Below are 18,534 nucleotides of genomic sequence, written 5' to 3' on the forward strand. Positions count from 1 at the left end.
GCATCTGTTGCTATACTAATTAAAGGTGGGACTGTTATGTAATGAAATGGGTGGTAACAGAATTACTAGTTAGGATTGGAGTATTTCTCTTGGCATTCAGACTAGACTCTGTCTTTGAACTTGAATGTAGACAATGGGTCTAGAATAAATAAGCATTGCGTAAAAGCTAATGAACTGAAACTTTATCAGAATACTGCAGATTTCTCTGTACAAAGAAATATTGACTATTGTCATGGAGACATTATTCATTTGTGCATCCAGCATCAAAAGTGAAGAGTAATTTGGGGGCTATGAGTAGAACCAAAGTTGTTGTTGTTTGACTAAAATTGATTATCATCATCATCATCATCATCAAAATATAATCAATGGATCTTTTGTCATGATTTTTCCAAAATATCTGTTGCAGGTGGTAACCTACAATAAAAAAGATCTCCTTTTTAAAAAGTCGTGGGATGGATGCCTGGCCTAGTGATTAAGATGCTGTTTTGGGATGCCTATGTCCCGTATCAGGATGTTAGGTACTTAACATTTTTCAGAATTTTTTTGGTAATACTCTATTTTAACTTACTAAATTGGTCCTTCAGACTTTAAGCAGAGAAGGATGACGTAGTCTACTGGAAACACATCCAGAAGATGCTATCACAAAGTTAGTACTAATTTTGTTTCTGGAAAAATGTTTTCCAAATATTGGTTAATAGACTAGCTCATTTGCAGAAAGGACCGATGCCAAACACATTAATGACCCAAGTCCATCCACAAACGTGAAGAAGGTTGTTGGAAGTTGAAGAACAATAGTGCTCTGTGTTTGTATCACTTTCTTCTGGCACTTCAAAACTTTATTTTCATTATATGTGAAAAGCAGATAAACAAAGATTTTTTACCTACTGGTTCACTTCCATAAATGCTCACAATTAGCATGGACCAGGCCAAGAGCCCAGAACTCGGTCTAGGTTTCTCACATGAGCAAGAGGGATTTAGCCCCTTGAGCTACTACTATATTCTGCCTCCCAGGGCAGGAAGCTGGACCACAAGTAGAGTTGGGACACAAGCTGACCACTCTGATGTGGGATGCAGTCATCCAAAGTGACATTTTCGTTGCTGAGCCAGGCACTCATCTTGCTTTAAAAAAAAAAAATATATATATATATATATATGTTTAAATATACATATATATTTTATATTATACTCTCCTATATAAAAGTAATATACTCTCCTGCTAGCTTCCTGGACTTTGTTTTGTTCCCTGGGATTTGGTGACTTGAACCTTCTCAAGGACTACCTTACTCCCTGATTGTAACATGATATACCCTTGATACTGTATTTTTTTTTTTAGTTCATGCTACCATGGTTTTGCTTAGTAGAAACAAACTATATTTTTATGCTGCAGTCTGTTAAAAATTTGCTAACCTAAGATTTTCCGACTTCCTTGCATAAGGGATTTCAAGAAGCTCATCAGAAATGCGTATTGTGAAAAACCATACATGGATGCAAAATTCTTCTTTGAACCAAAATTGGCATGTTTTAACTGTTTTCCGAGAAGTTCCATGTTTTTAAGGTCACTTTGTATTCTTTTTAAAAAAATGCGTATCAGTAAAAGTAAAAAGTCTGGCTAGAGTTTTCAGTCAGTTTCTTCAAAATTTTTAAAATCTTTATTTGAGGGCCTGGTGTAGGAGCCTAGTGGTCAAAGTCCTTGCCTTGCATGCACCAGGATCCCAAATGGGTGCCGATTCATATCTCAGCTGTTACACTTCTCATGCAACTCCCTGCTTGTGGCCTGGGAATCAGTAGAAGACAGTGCAAAACCTTGGGACCCTGCACCCACACGGGAAACGGCAGAAGCTTCTGGCTCCTGGCTTTGGATTGGCACATCTTCAGCTGTTGTAGCTACTTGGGGAGTGAACCAATGGATGGAAGGGCTTTCTCTCTTTATCTCTCTTTGTCTCTACAAATCTGCCTTTCCAATAAAAATAAATAAAAATCTTTAAAAATTTTTATTTGAAAGGCAAATTTTACAGAGAAAAGGAGAATCTTTCATTTGCTGGTTCACTCCCCTTATGGCTGCAACAGCTTCAGCTGAGCCAGTCAAAGCCAGGATGCAGGAGCTTGTGAGTCTCCCATGTGGGTGCAGGGATTCAAGGACATGAGCCATCCTCTATTGCTTTCCCAGGTCATAAACAGGGAGCTGAATAGGAAGTGGGGAACAGTTGGGACACGAACTGGCACCCATATGGGATGTTTGCTGCAGGTGGAGGATTAGCTTGTTGAGCCACTGCACCAACTCCTCTTTTAGAAAATTTTAAAATGATCTATTTATTTGAATCCCAGTGTTTGAGAGAAATTTTTCTTTGCTAGTTCACACCTCCTCTTTCCCAAATGGCTATAATGACAAGAGCTGCCCCAGGTTGAAGCCAGGAACCAGGAACTTCATCAAGGTCTCCTACCTGGGTGGCAGGGGCCAAGATATTGCTGCTTTCCCAGGTGTACCAGCAGCAAGCTGGGTCAGAAGTGGAACAAATGAGATTCCAGTGATCGTACGGATGTCATAGTTCTGGGGGAGCTTAACCAGCTGCTGTACAGTCTATTTTTAGACTATACCAATTCTTGGTCATCTGTAAATAGACCCTGCTTAGGCAGTTGGCTTAGTTCTTTTAAATTATTCATTTCTTTCCCTATAGTATGAGTTTAAGAGGAGGATGCTGTTGTATGTGGGTAGAATGGCTTGGAGAAAAGAGTGTATAGAATTAGATTTTTCTGTTTTATATAACAACTCAACTAGGTTAGACTGTCTCATTTGGTTTTATTTTTTTTCTGTGGGGTAGCCATTACTGTCTTATATTTATTGTTATGAAAGAAGTGGCCTTTTGGGTTATAGATCTTAAGACAAATTTTAATTTTTCGTTTGTACAAAAGAGCCTCTGGGTGTTGCTTCTTTTGCCCAGAGATTTGAAGCTGTAAGGTGAGTAAAAGATGGAAGCTGGAATGCACGTTGGGCTAGGAGAATTCTCTGACGCCTGACTGTCCTGTTCCTTCTTAGTATCAAGGTTCAAGTGTTGACGCTCTTGGAGATTCTAAGTGATGGAATTCTTATTCACGCTGAACAGGCCGGCGGAGAGTTTTGTATGTTCCCCACCTCTCTCCACTCAACATCCTGCTGCCTATAGATCATTCAGTGATTTTATTGCGGGGGAGTTTTACCATGTTTAGTTACTAGAAATTTCTTTGCAGAAAATATATGCATTTGAACATAGAATTGTGAAGTTAAGTTTTTGAGGATTGTAATATAACGTCCAGGGTGCTCCAGGATGTTGAAAATTAAGGAAGTGGGCCTGGCGCTGTGGCCTAGCAGCTAAAGTCCTCGCCTTGAATGCGCCTGGATCCAATGCGGGTGCCTGTTCTAATCCCACCAGCTTTGCTTCCCATCCAGCTCCCTGCTTGTGGCCTGGGAAAGCAGTCAAAGACAGCACAAAGCCTTGGGACCCTGTACCCATGTGGGGAGACCTGGAAGAAGTTCCTGGCTCCTGGCTTTGGATCAGCTCAGCACCAGCTGTTGCGGTCACTTGGGGAGTGAAATCATCAGACAGAAGATCTTCCTCTCTGTCTCTCATCCTCTTTGTATATCTGACTTTGCAATAAAATAAATTAATTAAAAAAAAAGAAAAATAAGGAAGCAGTATCAGATTGCACAAGGGTCTTGTTTTTGTTAAGATTTATTTTCTTTTTACCGCAAAGTCAGATATTCAGAGAGGAGGAGAGACAGAGAGGAAGATTTTCCGTCCGATGATTCACTCCCCAAGTGACTGCAACGGCTGGTGCTAAGCTGATCCGAAGCCAGGAGCCAGGAACTTCTTCCAGGTCTCCTACGCGGGTGCAGGGTCCCAAGGCTTTGGGCTTTCCGACTGATTTCCTAGACCACAAGCAGGGAGCTGGATGGGAAGCAGGGCTGACGGGATTAGAACTGGTGCCCATATGGGATCCCGGCGCGTGCATGGCGAGGACTTTAGCTGCTAGGCCACCAGGCCGGGTCCTTGCACAAGGGTCTTATTTGACTACTCTGAGAACTCAGAGAGGAGAGGTAGTTTTCTCCTGCACTGTCTGAACGAGTTCAACCCTCAGCAGGATAGTGTTGTGGTGTGTATGTGATCTGTACGTATAAGTGTATTTTTGGTAATTTTTGGATGTTCTTAAAGATGATCTAATTACCAGCTTCTAAATGGAAAGAAGACAGAAATATCTTTAGGTTTCAACTTATACCAGTGCTGTGTTTGTATTTGAAAAGATCCTTAAATGAAATCTCTTTTGGTAAAGAACATAGCTGGCAGCCTATGGGCATCTGGGGGTGGGGGTGCCTGTCTGGAGGGATTGACCAGCTTGCTGTAGTTGCACATTGTCTCTTGGCTAAGTTTGCTTCCAGTCCTGACAGTGGGAGAGTCACAATTACAAATAAAACCACTACAAACATGATGTCTGCTTCCTGCCATGTTCCCAGAGCTTCAGCTACTGCCGCTTTGAGTCTGCTCAGTTGCCATTTCTGAGATCCTAGTGGCACTACCGTTAATCAAAGAGTAATCTCTAGAGTCATTTCTTGATTTTGTTTCTGATAATATTAAGCAGTATTTGACTTTTCTTTTAAGGGGGTCCTGGTGTCATTGTACTTATAAATGTCGTCTCTTGCTACAGATTGAAATCACGGAAGATAATACGTGTCCTTCTGAAGAGAAGTAGAGGATATCTGTAAGTACGTGTCCTTTAGGAACTGCGAATGTGTAGTTTTTTAGAATTTTGAGAAAATTTACTCACAGGTATCTTGATTCTTTTTAAAAATTTTAACTTATGTATGTAAAATGAATAAATTCCATGTGTTTGACAGTAAAGACTTAGGAGCATAATGATATTTCCCACCCTCCCTTGCTACTCATCTTCCTCCTTTCTTTTTTCTTTTTTTTTTATATATTTTTACAAAGCCATACTTTCTGTTCACTTCACAATCATGGGCTTAATACTCCATTAGATAAAGAATTCAACAAATAAGTAGAAAAAACCCCTACTGTTTCTCAAGAGTATAGTAAGAACAATAATCAGGTTTCAAAATGATCTTGACTCACTTTATAGTGGGGGAAAAACCCCTACCAATATTTATGATAGCATTATAAGGAAATATTTGGAAAACTGAGATAGGAAGATTCTTCCTCCTTGCCACTTCAAAAATTTAAACCATTTGCACTCATTTATAACCAGGCATGTGGTAGTTAAAATCCAAATACATCTTTGTTCTTTGAGTCATATCTAAAAATGGAGACACAGGCCAGAGTTCAGCTCTGACTGCGGAGGCTTGCAAGTATGTGCCTTTGGCAGGGTACTTTGCTTCCGTTGCCTCAGCTTTGTCATTTGTAAAATGAGCTTAAGAGTAAATAGTAAATAGTCAGTGATTTATTATTGTGATACAATTAAATCTGTAGCAGTTTATACTTGCCCTTGATAAATTGAAGCTTGTTCTGATCATTTTGCTGTATGATTGAAATATATGTCTAATCTTGATACGTCAGCATCAGCACTGCTGTTCATTGAAGTATCTGCTCTAGAGCATAATACTAAGTAAGAGAAATACAGCAGGGCACCTGCAATTAAAATCATGATGTTTTAGCCTGGGACCTAAAATAAGCTTCCTTAATGAAGAAATTTGTAATGGTCCCTGGTGAAGGAAGGAAAAGGAGGACAGCAGGTTACAAGTGTTTTTAAAGGTAAACATTTTCAGTTGAAAGAATTATTTCTTGTAAGTTGTTTATCTAAATTTGAAGGCATTGAGTGTAATGTTTGTTTTATGAAATGATGGTGATATGTTGTATCCCTGGTGCTCCTGTGTACAAGAATTAATGTTCTTATATAGTTATATTTTGAGGCCACTGATTTACCTGCATTAGGAAAAGGTAACATATGGCTATATTTCCATCAACAGACCAGAATTTGCTGTCTTTGAATTTGGCTCCTTAGGTTGTGTGTCATTCCATGCCTTATAGAGGAGGTGAGATACTAATAAAGCTAGCATTTCCTTTGAGTAGTTGACAGGCCATGGGACCATTGTGAAGGTAATGATACTCAAACTATTTCTTCAGTTAACAGTTATTACTAATTTACCCACTGAGTGTTCTCTGTATTGTTGCTATCTCAGACATACATACACCTACACATTGATAGCAGTTGGCTTATAGCTCTTCTTGATTTGGAAGGGAAAAAACACCACAGGAAAATGTAGGAGTTGCCAGAAACATTGGCAATACACCTATCAATTGTGTGCAGGGGTTTTACACACAGTGCCCTGCAGCACTTTGGAGACCTTCTATCAATTGTCATGATCTTCCCACTGCTATCCCCAAAAGTGTTACAAAACAGGAATAGGTCCATTATGAGCCTTGCTGCACTCACTTTAGTGAAGCATGGGCCAGGTAAACAAATAAATGAGGAGAGAGAAAAATAGAACGGAATGTGCCACAGTCCCTAACACGCAGATGTTAATTCCAGGAATGCTTCTGCATGGCTTTTTGTAGTGGGTTCTATGTGTCTAACTTTTATAGCTAAGAATCCTTCAGTTTTTGAAATGTCAACCATATCCATCATGAAACATTAAGAATAAAAGTGCAGTTTTAAATTATCTCCAGTCTTCTTTTTACTTGTACTAATATGTGAGCATGTACTGAGAGACCATAAGAATTTACTCTTCAACAGATTTATCAGACTTTGAGCCCTTTTATTAGTCTCACTTTTGAAGTATTTACTTTTTGTTGTTGTTGTTGAGAGACCAAGTGAGAAAGATAAAGAGAAAAATACAGAGAGAAAATCTCCCATCTACCAATAGAATCCTCAAATGGTTTGCCATAGCTGGGGCTGCTACAGATCACACTGGGAGCCTGGAATTATCCAGGTCTTTCACATAGGTGACAGGGACTCAAAGGCTTGGGCTGTCACCTGCTACCTCCCAGGTGTGCATTAGCTGAGACCCAAACTCAGACACTCTGATATGATAATGTAGGCATTGAAAATGGTATGCTACATGTTGGGCCAAATCTCTATTGAATAAGATTCATTCAACACTTTAGAATAAAGTGAGCCTTTTCCTCTCTCTCTCTCTCTCTCTCTCTCTCTCTCTCTCTCTCTCTTAACCATGATATACATACAAGCTATAGTGGTTAGGCAGCTGAGTGATAGTGAGTTATCTGACCTGTTTATGACAGATGTCTTGAAACCACATTGTTCCATAATTCTTAGCAGATAAAATATAGGAAACAACACTTGGGAAGAATTAAGTTATTAAATGGGCTCCTCTTCTAGCAAATGGCAAGGGCAGGCAGTCCAGGTGACAGAAAAAGTCACAGTTGCAAAAATTTTCCTGTAACACAAGGATGCTACTGAGGGCAATACTGCTGGCTACAGATCATTGTATTTTGGACGCCACACCCTTGGTTAGTAACCCTCAGTTTTATTTATTATCAGAAACTTATAAGGTGTCAGGAGATGGATATATATAACCTCTGGATATAGTCTACATTTTCCTCACCTTAACAAAATACATCTACTTTATTTTTTGATTTATTTGAAAGGCAGAATTATAGAGAAAGAGGGACAGATAGAGAAATCTTCCAGCTATGGTTCACTCCTTAAATGGCTGGAACTGGGCCACTCTGAAGTCAGGAGCTACTATTGGGTCTTCCACATGGGTGCAGCGACCCAAGGACGTAGGCCATCCTCCCCTGTTGTTCCCAGATAAATTAGTGGAAACCTGGATCAGAAGTCAAGTAGCCAGAAATCTAACCAGTGCCCTTATAGGATGCCAGTGTTGCAGGTGGAGACTTAACCTAATGTGGCATGTTATTATTCCCAAGTTAATTTTAAGAATGGACCGGGGTTGTAATGCAACAACTTAAGCTACTGCTTCCTTCACTGGCATTCCATATAGGAGTTATAATATGAGCCAAAGTGGTTCAGCTTCTGATCCAGCTCCCTGCTGATGTGCCTGAGAAGACAGTGGATGATTGCCCAGGTGCTTTGGCCCCTGCGCTCACATGGAAAACCCTGATTGAATTATTGGCTCCTAGCTTCAGTTTGGCTCATACTGGCTGTTATGTACATTTGGGGAGTTAGCCAGCAGATGGAAAACATCTCTGTTTCTCCATCTCTGCATTTCAAATACCTTATTAAAATGCTATTTCTACACCCCAGTTATTTTTGATGAGCTTATTACAAATAAATCATAAATATTAAGACCACAAAAAAAGTTCTGACAGAGGAGCAGCACCAGTAAGCTGAAGATTTTGGAAATGCAATGAAAATCTGGTGCTATGGGCAGGTTCGTGTAGCAGCAAGGTTTTATGTCTAGGGACCTGTGGCAGTTACTCTTGAGCAGAAGTTAGAAAGTCGAAACTGCCGTTGTGCTGTCTGTTCCCTTTGGATAACATCAAACCTTTTCTGTTTCTCTCCAAATACATAAAGCCCAGAATTTGTATTTTCTCATCTTCCATGATGTTTTGATGTAGTTAGATTGTAGCGTTATGCTTTCCTCAAAGGTTTCGCTTTTAATAAGATTTAGCTACAAAATTCCTTGAATGTAAAGTTTGAATTAGTGTTTTTTAAAGTTTATATATTTTTATTGGAAAGTCAGATATACAGAGACAAAGAGACAGAAAGATCTTCCTCGCATTGATTCATTCCCCAAGTAGCCGCAATGGCTGGAGCTGAGCCAATCTGAAGCCAGAAGCCAGGAGCTTCTTCTGGATCTCCCAACAGGTATAAGGTCCCAAGGCTTTGGGCCATCCTCAACTGCTTTTTCAGGCCACAAGCAGGGAGCTGAATGGGAAGTGGAGCAGCCGGGATATGAACTTGCCTCTGTATGGGGTTCTGGTGGATGCAAGACAAGGATTTTAACTGCTAGGCTACCATGCTACACCCAGTTTGAATTAGTTTTTATACAATCAGTTTTTGACTTTTAGAAATGTACCTATTTTAAAATCAACCATGTCTTAGTCACTGAGAAGGAGGGGATAGATGATCATACATAGGGTATGTGAAGTGTGTAGGCAGCACATGGCTTCTCGTATCTTCTCACCTCAAAATATAAAGATCTAAGTAATACCAACCTATGAGCTAGAAAAGAAACATCCGTTGCCCGCTAGGGGATGTTTTTAAGGTATTATGCAAGGGAGCCTGTAGTGGAGGACGAAACAGTATCTCCAACATGGCTGCCGAGGGGCTTCGCTGGGAAAAGCTGGGAAGAGACTGACAGGATGGTGACTTCAGAAGGTCATGCATCTCTAGGTGATGAATTCAATCGGCTTGATTAGTTTTATATGAGATTCATCAAGAGATCCATCAGAGCAGTGAGATGCTTTGAGTCAAACTAGTTAGGCACAGCTGTAATGTGTTTTTGTAAGCTATTTATATATTTATTTTGTGTACTTATTCTATGTTTAAATGTGCTTATGTCAATCCTATATACCTGTGTTTAAAGTCTAATTTTACAAGTTACATCATATTGATCAATGCCATTATTTTTCAGTGTAGTAATTTGAGTCAGGTGAGATTTATAAAAGGAACTGATATAAGTGTAAATGTTTATGTATTTTTCATATGCTTATTCAGTCTTATAAGCTCTCTGATCCTAAGTGCTTTTAATGCCCTTGTTTTCATAAAATACTAAAACTTTATAAGCTTTAATATTAAAATATAAAGTTAATTATATTGTAATGTATCTCCTGTAAAGTTGGGATTTGGCTTATCCAATGCAGCTATTCATTTTTAACATACTGTTTGATCTTGCATATTTTAAATTCTTTTAGAAGTTTTCAGTAGTATAAGAAAGTAGAAATTTTAAAAAAGCATTCCACCCCTTTACAGAAGTTTTAGTGATGCAACAGCTATTTAGAAATAGATCTAAAGTGTAACAGGTATTATGCTTAATCCCTTAGAACTTTTTATAGTTGTTTTCTGATGTAATGTTTGGTGGGTACAACTTAAACATTTAAAAAGGCAAGTTATCTTTTACCTGGTATTTAATCTATTGAAACAACACATGACTTGACAATGTGATTTCTTTAGTACTTAGGTAGTTAATCATTGGCTTTCAAATTGGTTTATTTTTGCATTTTTGTAAGATCTTGGGAATAAATGAAGTTAATTTGTCACTACCGTGTGTTCTAAGTTGGTAGATTCATTGATTTTCGCATTTTCTAAAATGAAAAAATGTCTTGGCATTAACCAGCTTCAATTTATTAGTTTTTCACTTCCATTCTTCAACTGGTTTGTGTCATGCTTCTGGGGGAAATGGTTTCTTTTAAACTGAGACTTTAATAAGTATGTGGTGTTTGTTTACTGCTTGTACTAGAGCTTTACATAAAACTAATCCTTTTTTTTTGTTTGTTTGTTCGTTTAACCTGTTTCAGAGGGCTTGAATTAACTGGAATGAAATGCTTAATATTAAACTTGATCTTGAATCAGCAAAAAAAAAAAAAAAAAAAAAAAGTAAAATTGCATCTAACTTTTCACTAAACCTAGGATTTACTGGATGTCTAAAAAGCTCTTTGCCCGTTGGGATATAGGACAGATCAGTACTCAATACTGTTGCCAGAATATAAAAAATAATCACTACTACCTATTTAGATGATACTACCAGGATCAGGATCATGAGCAATAGAGATAAAAGCAGAGACTTTAACATCAGATAAACCTGGTTCCAGATCCCTGCTCAATAGTGCTAACTCTGGAAAACTGTGTAACCTGAATCTGTGACAACTGAAAATGCAGGTACTAACTCAAGGACCAATGAAAAGAGACTGATCTAGCAGACTTAGCACAGTGCTTAACACGCAGTGAATGCTCACTCAGTGGTAATTAATATGATTACCATATGGAATGGTAAACCTCAGTAGGAGCAATTAACTGTGTATGATGGAAGATAATTTCTTGTCCTTTTCCAGCCGATGTACAAACACATTGTTTGATTTTGAGGAAGTACATTTTACAGTTCATGTCCAACTAATGGAGGGACAGCAGTATCACTCTTCATACATGAGAGCACAGCATAATGTTTGTAAAGGTGTCAGTGAAAAGCACAGGGCTGCTTGGGCCAGCTTCAAGCACTTGTAATATCAATCGGTCCCCTTAGCACCAGACAGTTTTTCCAGGTTCATATTTTCTGTGAAACAATCAAGCTAAATTGGATTTCTTTTAATTACCAGGGATTTTAAGATAAATTTTGTAGAGTGTTGTCATGAGCAAGTGATTTGTTTTTAAGATGGCTATGGCTAACTGCTGTAAGATAATTGTACTTACATAAGTTTGAGAACAGTTGTCAAGTTTTGAACATGTGAAGTTGAGATATTTAAAGACATACAAATGGAGCTTTTGAGGAAAAACTTGGGTATACACCTTTGGTGTTGACTGAAGCCCTCCAGGTTGGAGGGAGAAATTTGGAAGTTATCATTTTGTTTAGTATTGAAAGTTGTGAGACTAAAGAGAACACCATGGGGGTCAAGGATGGAGTGTGGTAACATCAAAAGATCAAGGAGATGAGGAGGAAGCAGCAAGGAATATTAAAGGGAATGCACAGAGAGAAGTAGGAAGAGAATTTGAAAAATGTGGTACCCTAGAGGCCGAATGAAGATGTTTCAAGCAGGTGAAGAGGTATCTGCTATGGTAGTGGAGGTAATGGGTTAAGGAAGATGTGGAGTGCAGGACTGGGCTTAGTTGACCTTTATATCTACCAACAGGGAAATCATTGGTTTAATCATTAATTAATGATAATTTAATCATCATAAATCATTAGATTAATTTTATGGAGTGGTAGTGAGAGAGAACTTGAGTTTATTGGGTTTGAGAGAAAATAGGAGCTAACCAAAGACAGACAGTATAGATAATTGAGAGGGTTCAGTTAAAAAGAAATAGGATATAAATGACAAGGACATGCCAAGAGGGAGAGTGTTTTGAAGAAGGACATAATAACATGTCATACTGCTAAAGTGATTGAGTAGGGCATGAACAATGAATGAGGCAAGAGACAGCGTAGAACTGATAAAGCAGCAGCATACCATCTTACCTGGATATAGAAAAGGATGTAGTGCACAGGTTGGCTTCAGGTAAGACCATGAATATTCATGTCTAGTCACAGGAGAGGAAAAAAAAAGCATGTGCCCACAGATGTGGGGAGATGTATAGTTCAGACAGTTAGAGGTCTGTGGAGATGTCTCTTTGGGTTTTGTCCGTTTTCTCCACAGAATGGTGAGCCACCTCAGCATCTTACATATTCTGCCCAAGGCTCAGTAGCTGATTCAGATCGGGAGGAAGGTTGGTAGTCTGAAAAAAGAGAATAAGGTATGAAACCCAGTGGTGTGGGCCAGTGGATAGAATAACTAGGTGCGATGGCTATGCAGCAGAGAAAAAAAAACCCCTTGGGGGAGCCATCAGGAATCTAGACTGAGACATTCAGCATAGTCATGTATATTTCTGCTCAAAGTTGGCTGCTTGGGGACAGTTACAGATTAGGTGGAGAGTTGGATTTAATCAGACTGTGGGTTAGCCAAGTGAGTGCAGCTAGGTGAGAGTGGCAAGGGAGTTGAGAACTCATGGTACGGATTGATTATATTGAGTATTCTAATACACAATAGAAGGGTTTAGCACAAATGGGTTTAGCAGCTGCCTGCGTTGCTGACATCCTTATGTTGGTTCAAGACTTGGCTGAGCTGCTTCCCATCCAGTTCCCTACTAATGTACCTGGGAAAGCTGCAGGTGATGGCCTAAGTTCTTTAGCCCCTGTTACCCATGGGGGAGACACTGATGGAATTCCAGGTTTCAGCCCTGTCCCTTAAGGTCATTTAAGGAGTGAACCAGCATATGGAAGATCTGTCTCTCCCATGCTCTCTGTAACTGTGCTTTGCAAATCAATGAATATTTTTTTTGAAATCCTAAACTTTTTAAGTGCCACCATGATTCCACAAATAAAAAATGTCACATCAGACTTCATGTAACAGGTCTCAGTCAAAATGCAGGCATTAAAAAATATGCATAGTTATTTCCAGGCTAAGTAAAGCATAAATGAAGCACATGAACTTCGTATTTTGACTTGAGTCTCATCTCCAAGATATCTCATTTTGAAATCTGAAAACAACAACAACAACAACAAAACAATCCATGACTTCTGATCCCAAGAATTTTGGAGCAAGCATATACTCCATCTGTGCTTCTCCTTCATCCTGTTTTTCAGCAAAACTGGTTGTAATTCCCCCCACCCCCATTTTTGATAGCCTTAGAATTTATTCTTATTTCTCTGTGGGACATACACATTCCACCTTATGGTTTGTTAGCCTGTCTCTGTTTCCTGGCATGCATACATAAGCATGTACTTCCAACATTTAGTGGAAACTGGAATGCAAAGATAAGTTTATTTTGGTGCTAAATGGTTTTGAAATCATGTATTTCTATTTTATTTCTTTTTGGACCCAGTGCTCCAGACTGTACCCTTATCCAACACTGTTTTGAAGTGAAATGAAAGGTTCGCATTTTTTAAGAAAATGAATTTGGCAGTGACCTCAATGGAGCCTCAGAAAGCCTTTGGCAAGAAAGGATTTTAGGATAGGCCAAACTGGGCACAGGCTAGTTGACATGCTTATTTGGGTACTAGGTGCTCTTTTTTTGTGCCCTAAACATCATTTACTTCTCTGTAAGATAAGCATTCAGTAACAGTGGCTCAAGTATTCAGCTGACCTGGAGGTTCCCAGGATTCCTTGCAGTGGCTATACCAGCTTCTCCTACCAGAGGAGCTATGCTTTTTGCTCTCGGCTCTATTTGTGTTTTTATATCCACACGAGGTTTTATTCCTGTGGATGAGCCATGACGGCCTCATCACTACTGTAAAGAGTTGGAAATCTTTCAACTAGCTGATCTCTGATCTGTTGCCACTGGAGTGTTCTTTGAACCTTGCTTGCTGTGTGCATGTGTGCATGTGTGTGTGTGTGTACTAATTACTATGAAGAATCTGTGGAAAGGAGTTTCCTACCTCTAGTGTGTGTAAAAGACTTCATGAGTATAACATTGTGAATAACTAAAGGCCATATAATTAATTTTAAGTACAATTAAATTTTAAGCTCTCAAAAGCTATTTTCTGCTTCCTTATTTAGCCTCAGCATTTAAGTTTGATAGTTTCTCAGTTGAAGATGGATGGTGCTCAACCCTTAGAGATATGTTATAAATTTAAAAACATGCTTTTAAAAAAAATTCTTTAAATTTTTGTTTTTATTATTAGAGAGAGATTGCTGGGGTTATTCCTCGAATGCCTGCAATGGCCACACTTAGCCAGGCTGCAACTAGGAGCTGGGATCCAGGATCAGGTACTTAATCTGGATCTCCATTGGGGTGGCTGAGAAGCAGGTGCTTGAGATTTTACCTGCTGCCTCCTAGGATGCACATTAATAGGAAACTAGAATCAGCATGGTCCTGGGACTCAAACCAGACACTGATGCAGGATGCGGACATTCCAAGCAGCGACTTGACCATTGTGTCAAACATCTGTCCCTGAAGACATCTTCTTCTTCCTTTTTTTTTTTTTTTGCCTAATAACATTGTCCCTGAGAATTTATATCTTGAAATGGGTACTTTATTTCAAATTAATTTCCTTTTGTTTATCCCCTTATTTGCCAGTAAGAAGTTTTAAAAAGCATTTTGTGTATAGGTGGATGCTCACCTGTGATTGCCCTTTAAATTTCGTAAAGGAGCATTACAAGATATTTTCTTCTATGTTTTCAAAGATTTATTTTGGGAAGGCAGAGTTACAAAAAGAGGAGAGAGATAGCAAAAGAGGAAGATGGAGGGAGGGAGACAGCTTTGGGCTTTCCTCAACTGCCTTCCCAGGACACAAGCAGGGAGCTGGATGGGAAGTGGGGCTGCCGGGATTAGAACCAGAGCCCATATGGGATTCCAGTGCGTGTACTAGGTAAAGACTTTAGTCACTAGGCTACTGTGCTAGGCCCTAAGCTTATTTTTCAAGCATCAACCCGGAAATATTCTACTAGTTTTTTCATTAAAGTCAACTTTTGCTTGTAACTTTCGTATTCCCAAAAGAGGAGAAATACAAGTGTAAAAGCATTTTCTAAGTGTCGATTTTGTGTTCACAACTATAGCAGTTGTATGGCAGAAGTAGTATTAAGTCCTAGCCCTCACCCGTTATGAGTTCACATTTATGAGGTAATTAACACACAAGAGTCACTGTTTTTCAGACATTTTTAGGAGTATGGCAGGAAGAACAGCTAAGCCATTTCTTCCAGTAAAAGCTCAAGCGCATTGGGAATTGCATTGAGGGCAAGCATTCTGGCAGAATGCTTACAAATGCTGCTTGGTACACCATCATCCCAGATCAGAGTGCCTGGGTTCAAGTCCTGCCTCCCATTCCAATTCCAGTTTCCTGATAATGTGCATTCTAGGAGACACTGGGTGAGGACTTCAGTTTTCTCGTGTCCTACCATCCACACAGGGGAGACTCAGATTGAACTCCTGACCCTGGCCTGCACCCGACCCAACACTGGCTACCGTGGGCATGTGCAGAATGAATTGATAGATGGAAGTACGCTCGCTCCCTCTATCTTTGCCTCCCTCTCAGGAGTACAGTGACAGTAGGGACAAAACTGTAGAACAGCCTCAGGAGTAATGAAAAAATATTTCTCAGGCAGTCTTCCCTACACTCAGCTGAGAATGCTGATTCAGTGAGTATTAGCATATTTCAACTATAGAAATGATACATGATTCACACTGAAGAGAGAAATTGAAGCCCATCTTTCCACAAGTCTCAAGAAAACAGCATGGCACACTTTTCAGCTGATCCTAAGTTATCCGTGTCCATTCCAGTAACTACACAAGGGGAGTTCAGTTCTGCCTGCCCCTTTGTTCATGTTCATCAGCTAAGTGCAGTCAAACTGCACAAAACTGGAAGTGATTGGATTTCACTTGTCTAAGCTGATACCTGCCTGTGAAACCATGAGCAAACTGTTAGAATGATGCAAAAAGTTGCAGACAATTTCAGCAGATTCTTGAATTCCCTGGAATCCATTCATGACCTCTAAAGGGCGGCACCAACTCTGAACTAATAAATAAGTCATTTTATTGCCCCAATGATTTCCTATGGCCCTTTGACTTTTATATTCTCTCATCTGTCCCACTTAGAAATCACTTTCTCAGATTTCTCTGACAAATCAGTTCATCTAGTTCTTCGAGATAAGCTGCATCTTTCATATTCTGCAAGTCTCCATACGGAAGATCCTCTCTAACAATCCTCTCTGCCATTAGAGACTTCATAACTACTCAAGTTCACAATCATCTTTCCTTTTTCTAAGTCGCTACATCAGGAATAGCCCCACCACTAACTGGATACTTTATACTACCACCAGTTTGAAATCTTTGGATACTTTAGAGCACACATCTTAAATAGTTCTCAACTCTATCAACTCCAACACCTCCATCTTGTAACAAATATTTTGTGTGGCAGTGCTGTGGCATTAACAGTCTAAGTCTCCACCAGCTTCCCATATGGGCACCAGTGAGTGTCCCATGTCCTTATGTCCTTGTACCCACGTGGGAGACCCAGCAGAAGTGCCTGGCTTCTGGATATGGACCACCCCAGCTCTGGCTATCACAGCCATCTAGGGAGTGAATCAGCTGATGCAAGATCTTTCTCTCTCTCTTGGAACCCTGCACCTATGTGGGAGACCCAGAAGAGGCTCCTGGCTTGGGATCAGCTCAGCTCTGGCCGTTGCAGTCACTTGGGCAGTGAATTATTGGACAGAAGATCTTCCTCTCTCTGTCTCTCCTCCTCTCTGTATATCTGCCTTTGGAATAAAAATAAATAAATCTTAAAAAAAAAAAGAAAAAGAAAAAGAAGCCTAAATTGGTGATGCTGCCTCCTCACCTTTATATACACAATTTCCTTCTATGTATTTGGGTTTGAGTTGATAAAGTTTTCTTTTTCCAAATGTGCAATTGATTGGACCTTTTCATGCCTCTCCCCCAGCAAGCTGCTGGGGTCTCTGTGACCATGGTGCTTTTGGTGCTCCTTACTTGAGCTCTGAAGCTAGTGTGGTCAGTCCTTTGTTGAGGGGCCGCCCTAGTGTGGAATCCTGTTTCTTTAGTCTTTCTGAGAGCCAATGAAAGTTATAAACTTAAGATTAGGAACATCCTTAGGTTGTTGTAAGTAGTTTTTCCAAAAAAGTTATCAAACTTACCCCAAACTTTGCCTTTGGACCATTTCTTTTTGGCCTTGGCGATTTGTTTATGCTGTCTTTATTTTTCTTGGCTGGCTTCTGTGTTTGTCATTTTTTGGTGGCCTAGCAAGGTTCAAGAGCAGAGGTGACCATGACAAGCTTGGTAAGACAGCCACAAAATCTCATCCTGTTTAAAACAGCCTGGCTTACATACATGTATTTTTTTAAAAAGCCTCATGCAACTTAATCTTCCAAAGTTCAAACAAACTTCAATATTGCATTCATGCATTTCTATTTGCATTAAAGTCATGTTACTCAAGCAACACAAAGAATGATGTGTAGAGGATCACACAGCTAAAAACTTAGAAACAAAATCAGAAATTGGTACACTAATCGTTTATAGCAACCATGATGAAAAATGGGAAATGCCAGTCTTTCAGACCAGTTATTTCAGCTTTTCTGTATCAAATCAATGACATAAACTAATAAAGACCTGAATATTTGAATCAGTTGTGCTATCAACCTGTTAATACTTTTGTTTTTCTGTGTTTTTTTTTTCTGCTCTCTGCCTGGTTTGTTGTCTTCACCTACAGGTGTGCTTTATTGTCGGCTTCCAAAGATTACTAACTTTTATCTATTTCACTAAACTGAACTGCCTTGGCTATACTGCTGCTCTTACTGCTGCTTCCATTATTGCCTTCCTCATCAAAGTAAGGCTTTCAGAAGCCAAAGAATATCAAGAAATAAGCACCATTTTTAGAAGCCTTTCCACTATGAAACCTAAGCTAAATGTGCTCACCATTATTTTGCTGCCTGTCCACTTGTTAATAACAATATACAGTGCCATTATATTTATTCCATGGTATTTTCTTACCAATGCCAAGAAGAAAAACGCTATGGCAAAGAGAATAAAAGCTAAGCCCACTTCAGACAAACCTGGAAGTCCGTATCGCTCTGTCACACACTTCGACTCGTTAGCTGTCATAGACATCCCTGGAGCAGACACTCTGGATAAATTATTTGACCACGCTGTTGCCAAGTTTGGGAAGAAAGATAGCCTTGGAACCAGGGAAATCCTAAGTGAAGAAAATGAAATGCAACCAAATGGAAAAGTTTTTAAGAAGGTAAAGTATCTTTGTACTTTTAATTTTCTTATGATATAGTTAACTTTTGCTTTATCATAAACTGAGTACCTTTGAAATATGTTGGCATTCTGTCATTGTGCCGTGTAACCAAAATTCAGAAGATACTCAGGGGTTCTGTATATTCATTTCAGGGCATTTTTAGACTCATACCCCTTGAATTATAT

General features: G+C 39.4%; 1 protein-coding gene across 6 annotated transcripts in view; it reads left to right on the plus strand.

The window, feature by feature from the left end:
• The window catches only part of ACSL4 (acyl-CoA synthetase long chain family member 4), an 81,186-nt gene that overhangs the window by 24,915 nt on the left and 37,737 nt on the right, over positions 1-18,534 (plus strand). Inside the window, exons 2-3 of one of the 6 annotated variants that reach the window (XM_040999956.1) lie at positions 4,678-4,731; positions 18,110-18,349. In XM_040999956.1, the coding sequence (XP_040855890.1) occupies positions 18,122-18,349 (228 nt within the window). In that variant the 5' untranslated portion in view covers positions 4,678-4,731; positions 18,110-18,121. Of the gene's footprint in view, positions 1-4,677; positions 4,736-17,382; positions 18,350-18,534 lie in introns of those variants that run through there. The other 5 variants (XM_040999954.1, XM_040999957.1, XM_040999958.1 and 2 more) reach the window with 5 other exon arrangements.

Source organism: Ochotona curzoniae, unplaced genomic scaffold (genome assembly GCF_017591425.1).
Source record: "Ochotona curzoniae isolate NIBS_2020 unplaced genomic scaffold, NIBS_Ocur_1.0 scaffold_1852, whole genome shotgun sequence".
Lineage (NCBI taxonomy): Eukaryota > Metazoa > Chordata > Mammalia > Lagomorpha > Ochotonidae > Ochotona > Ochotona curzoniae.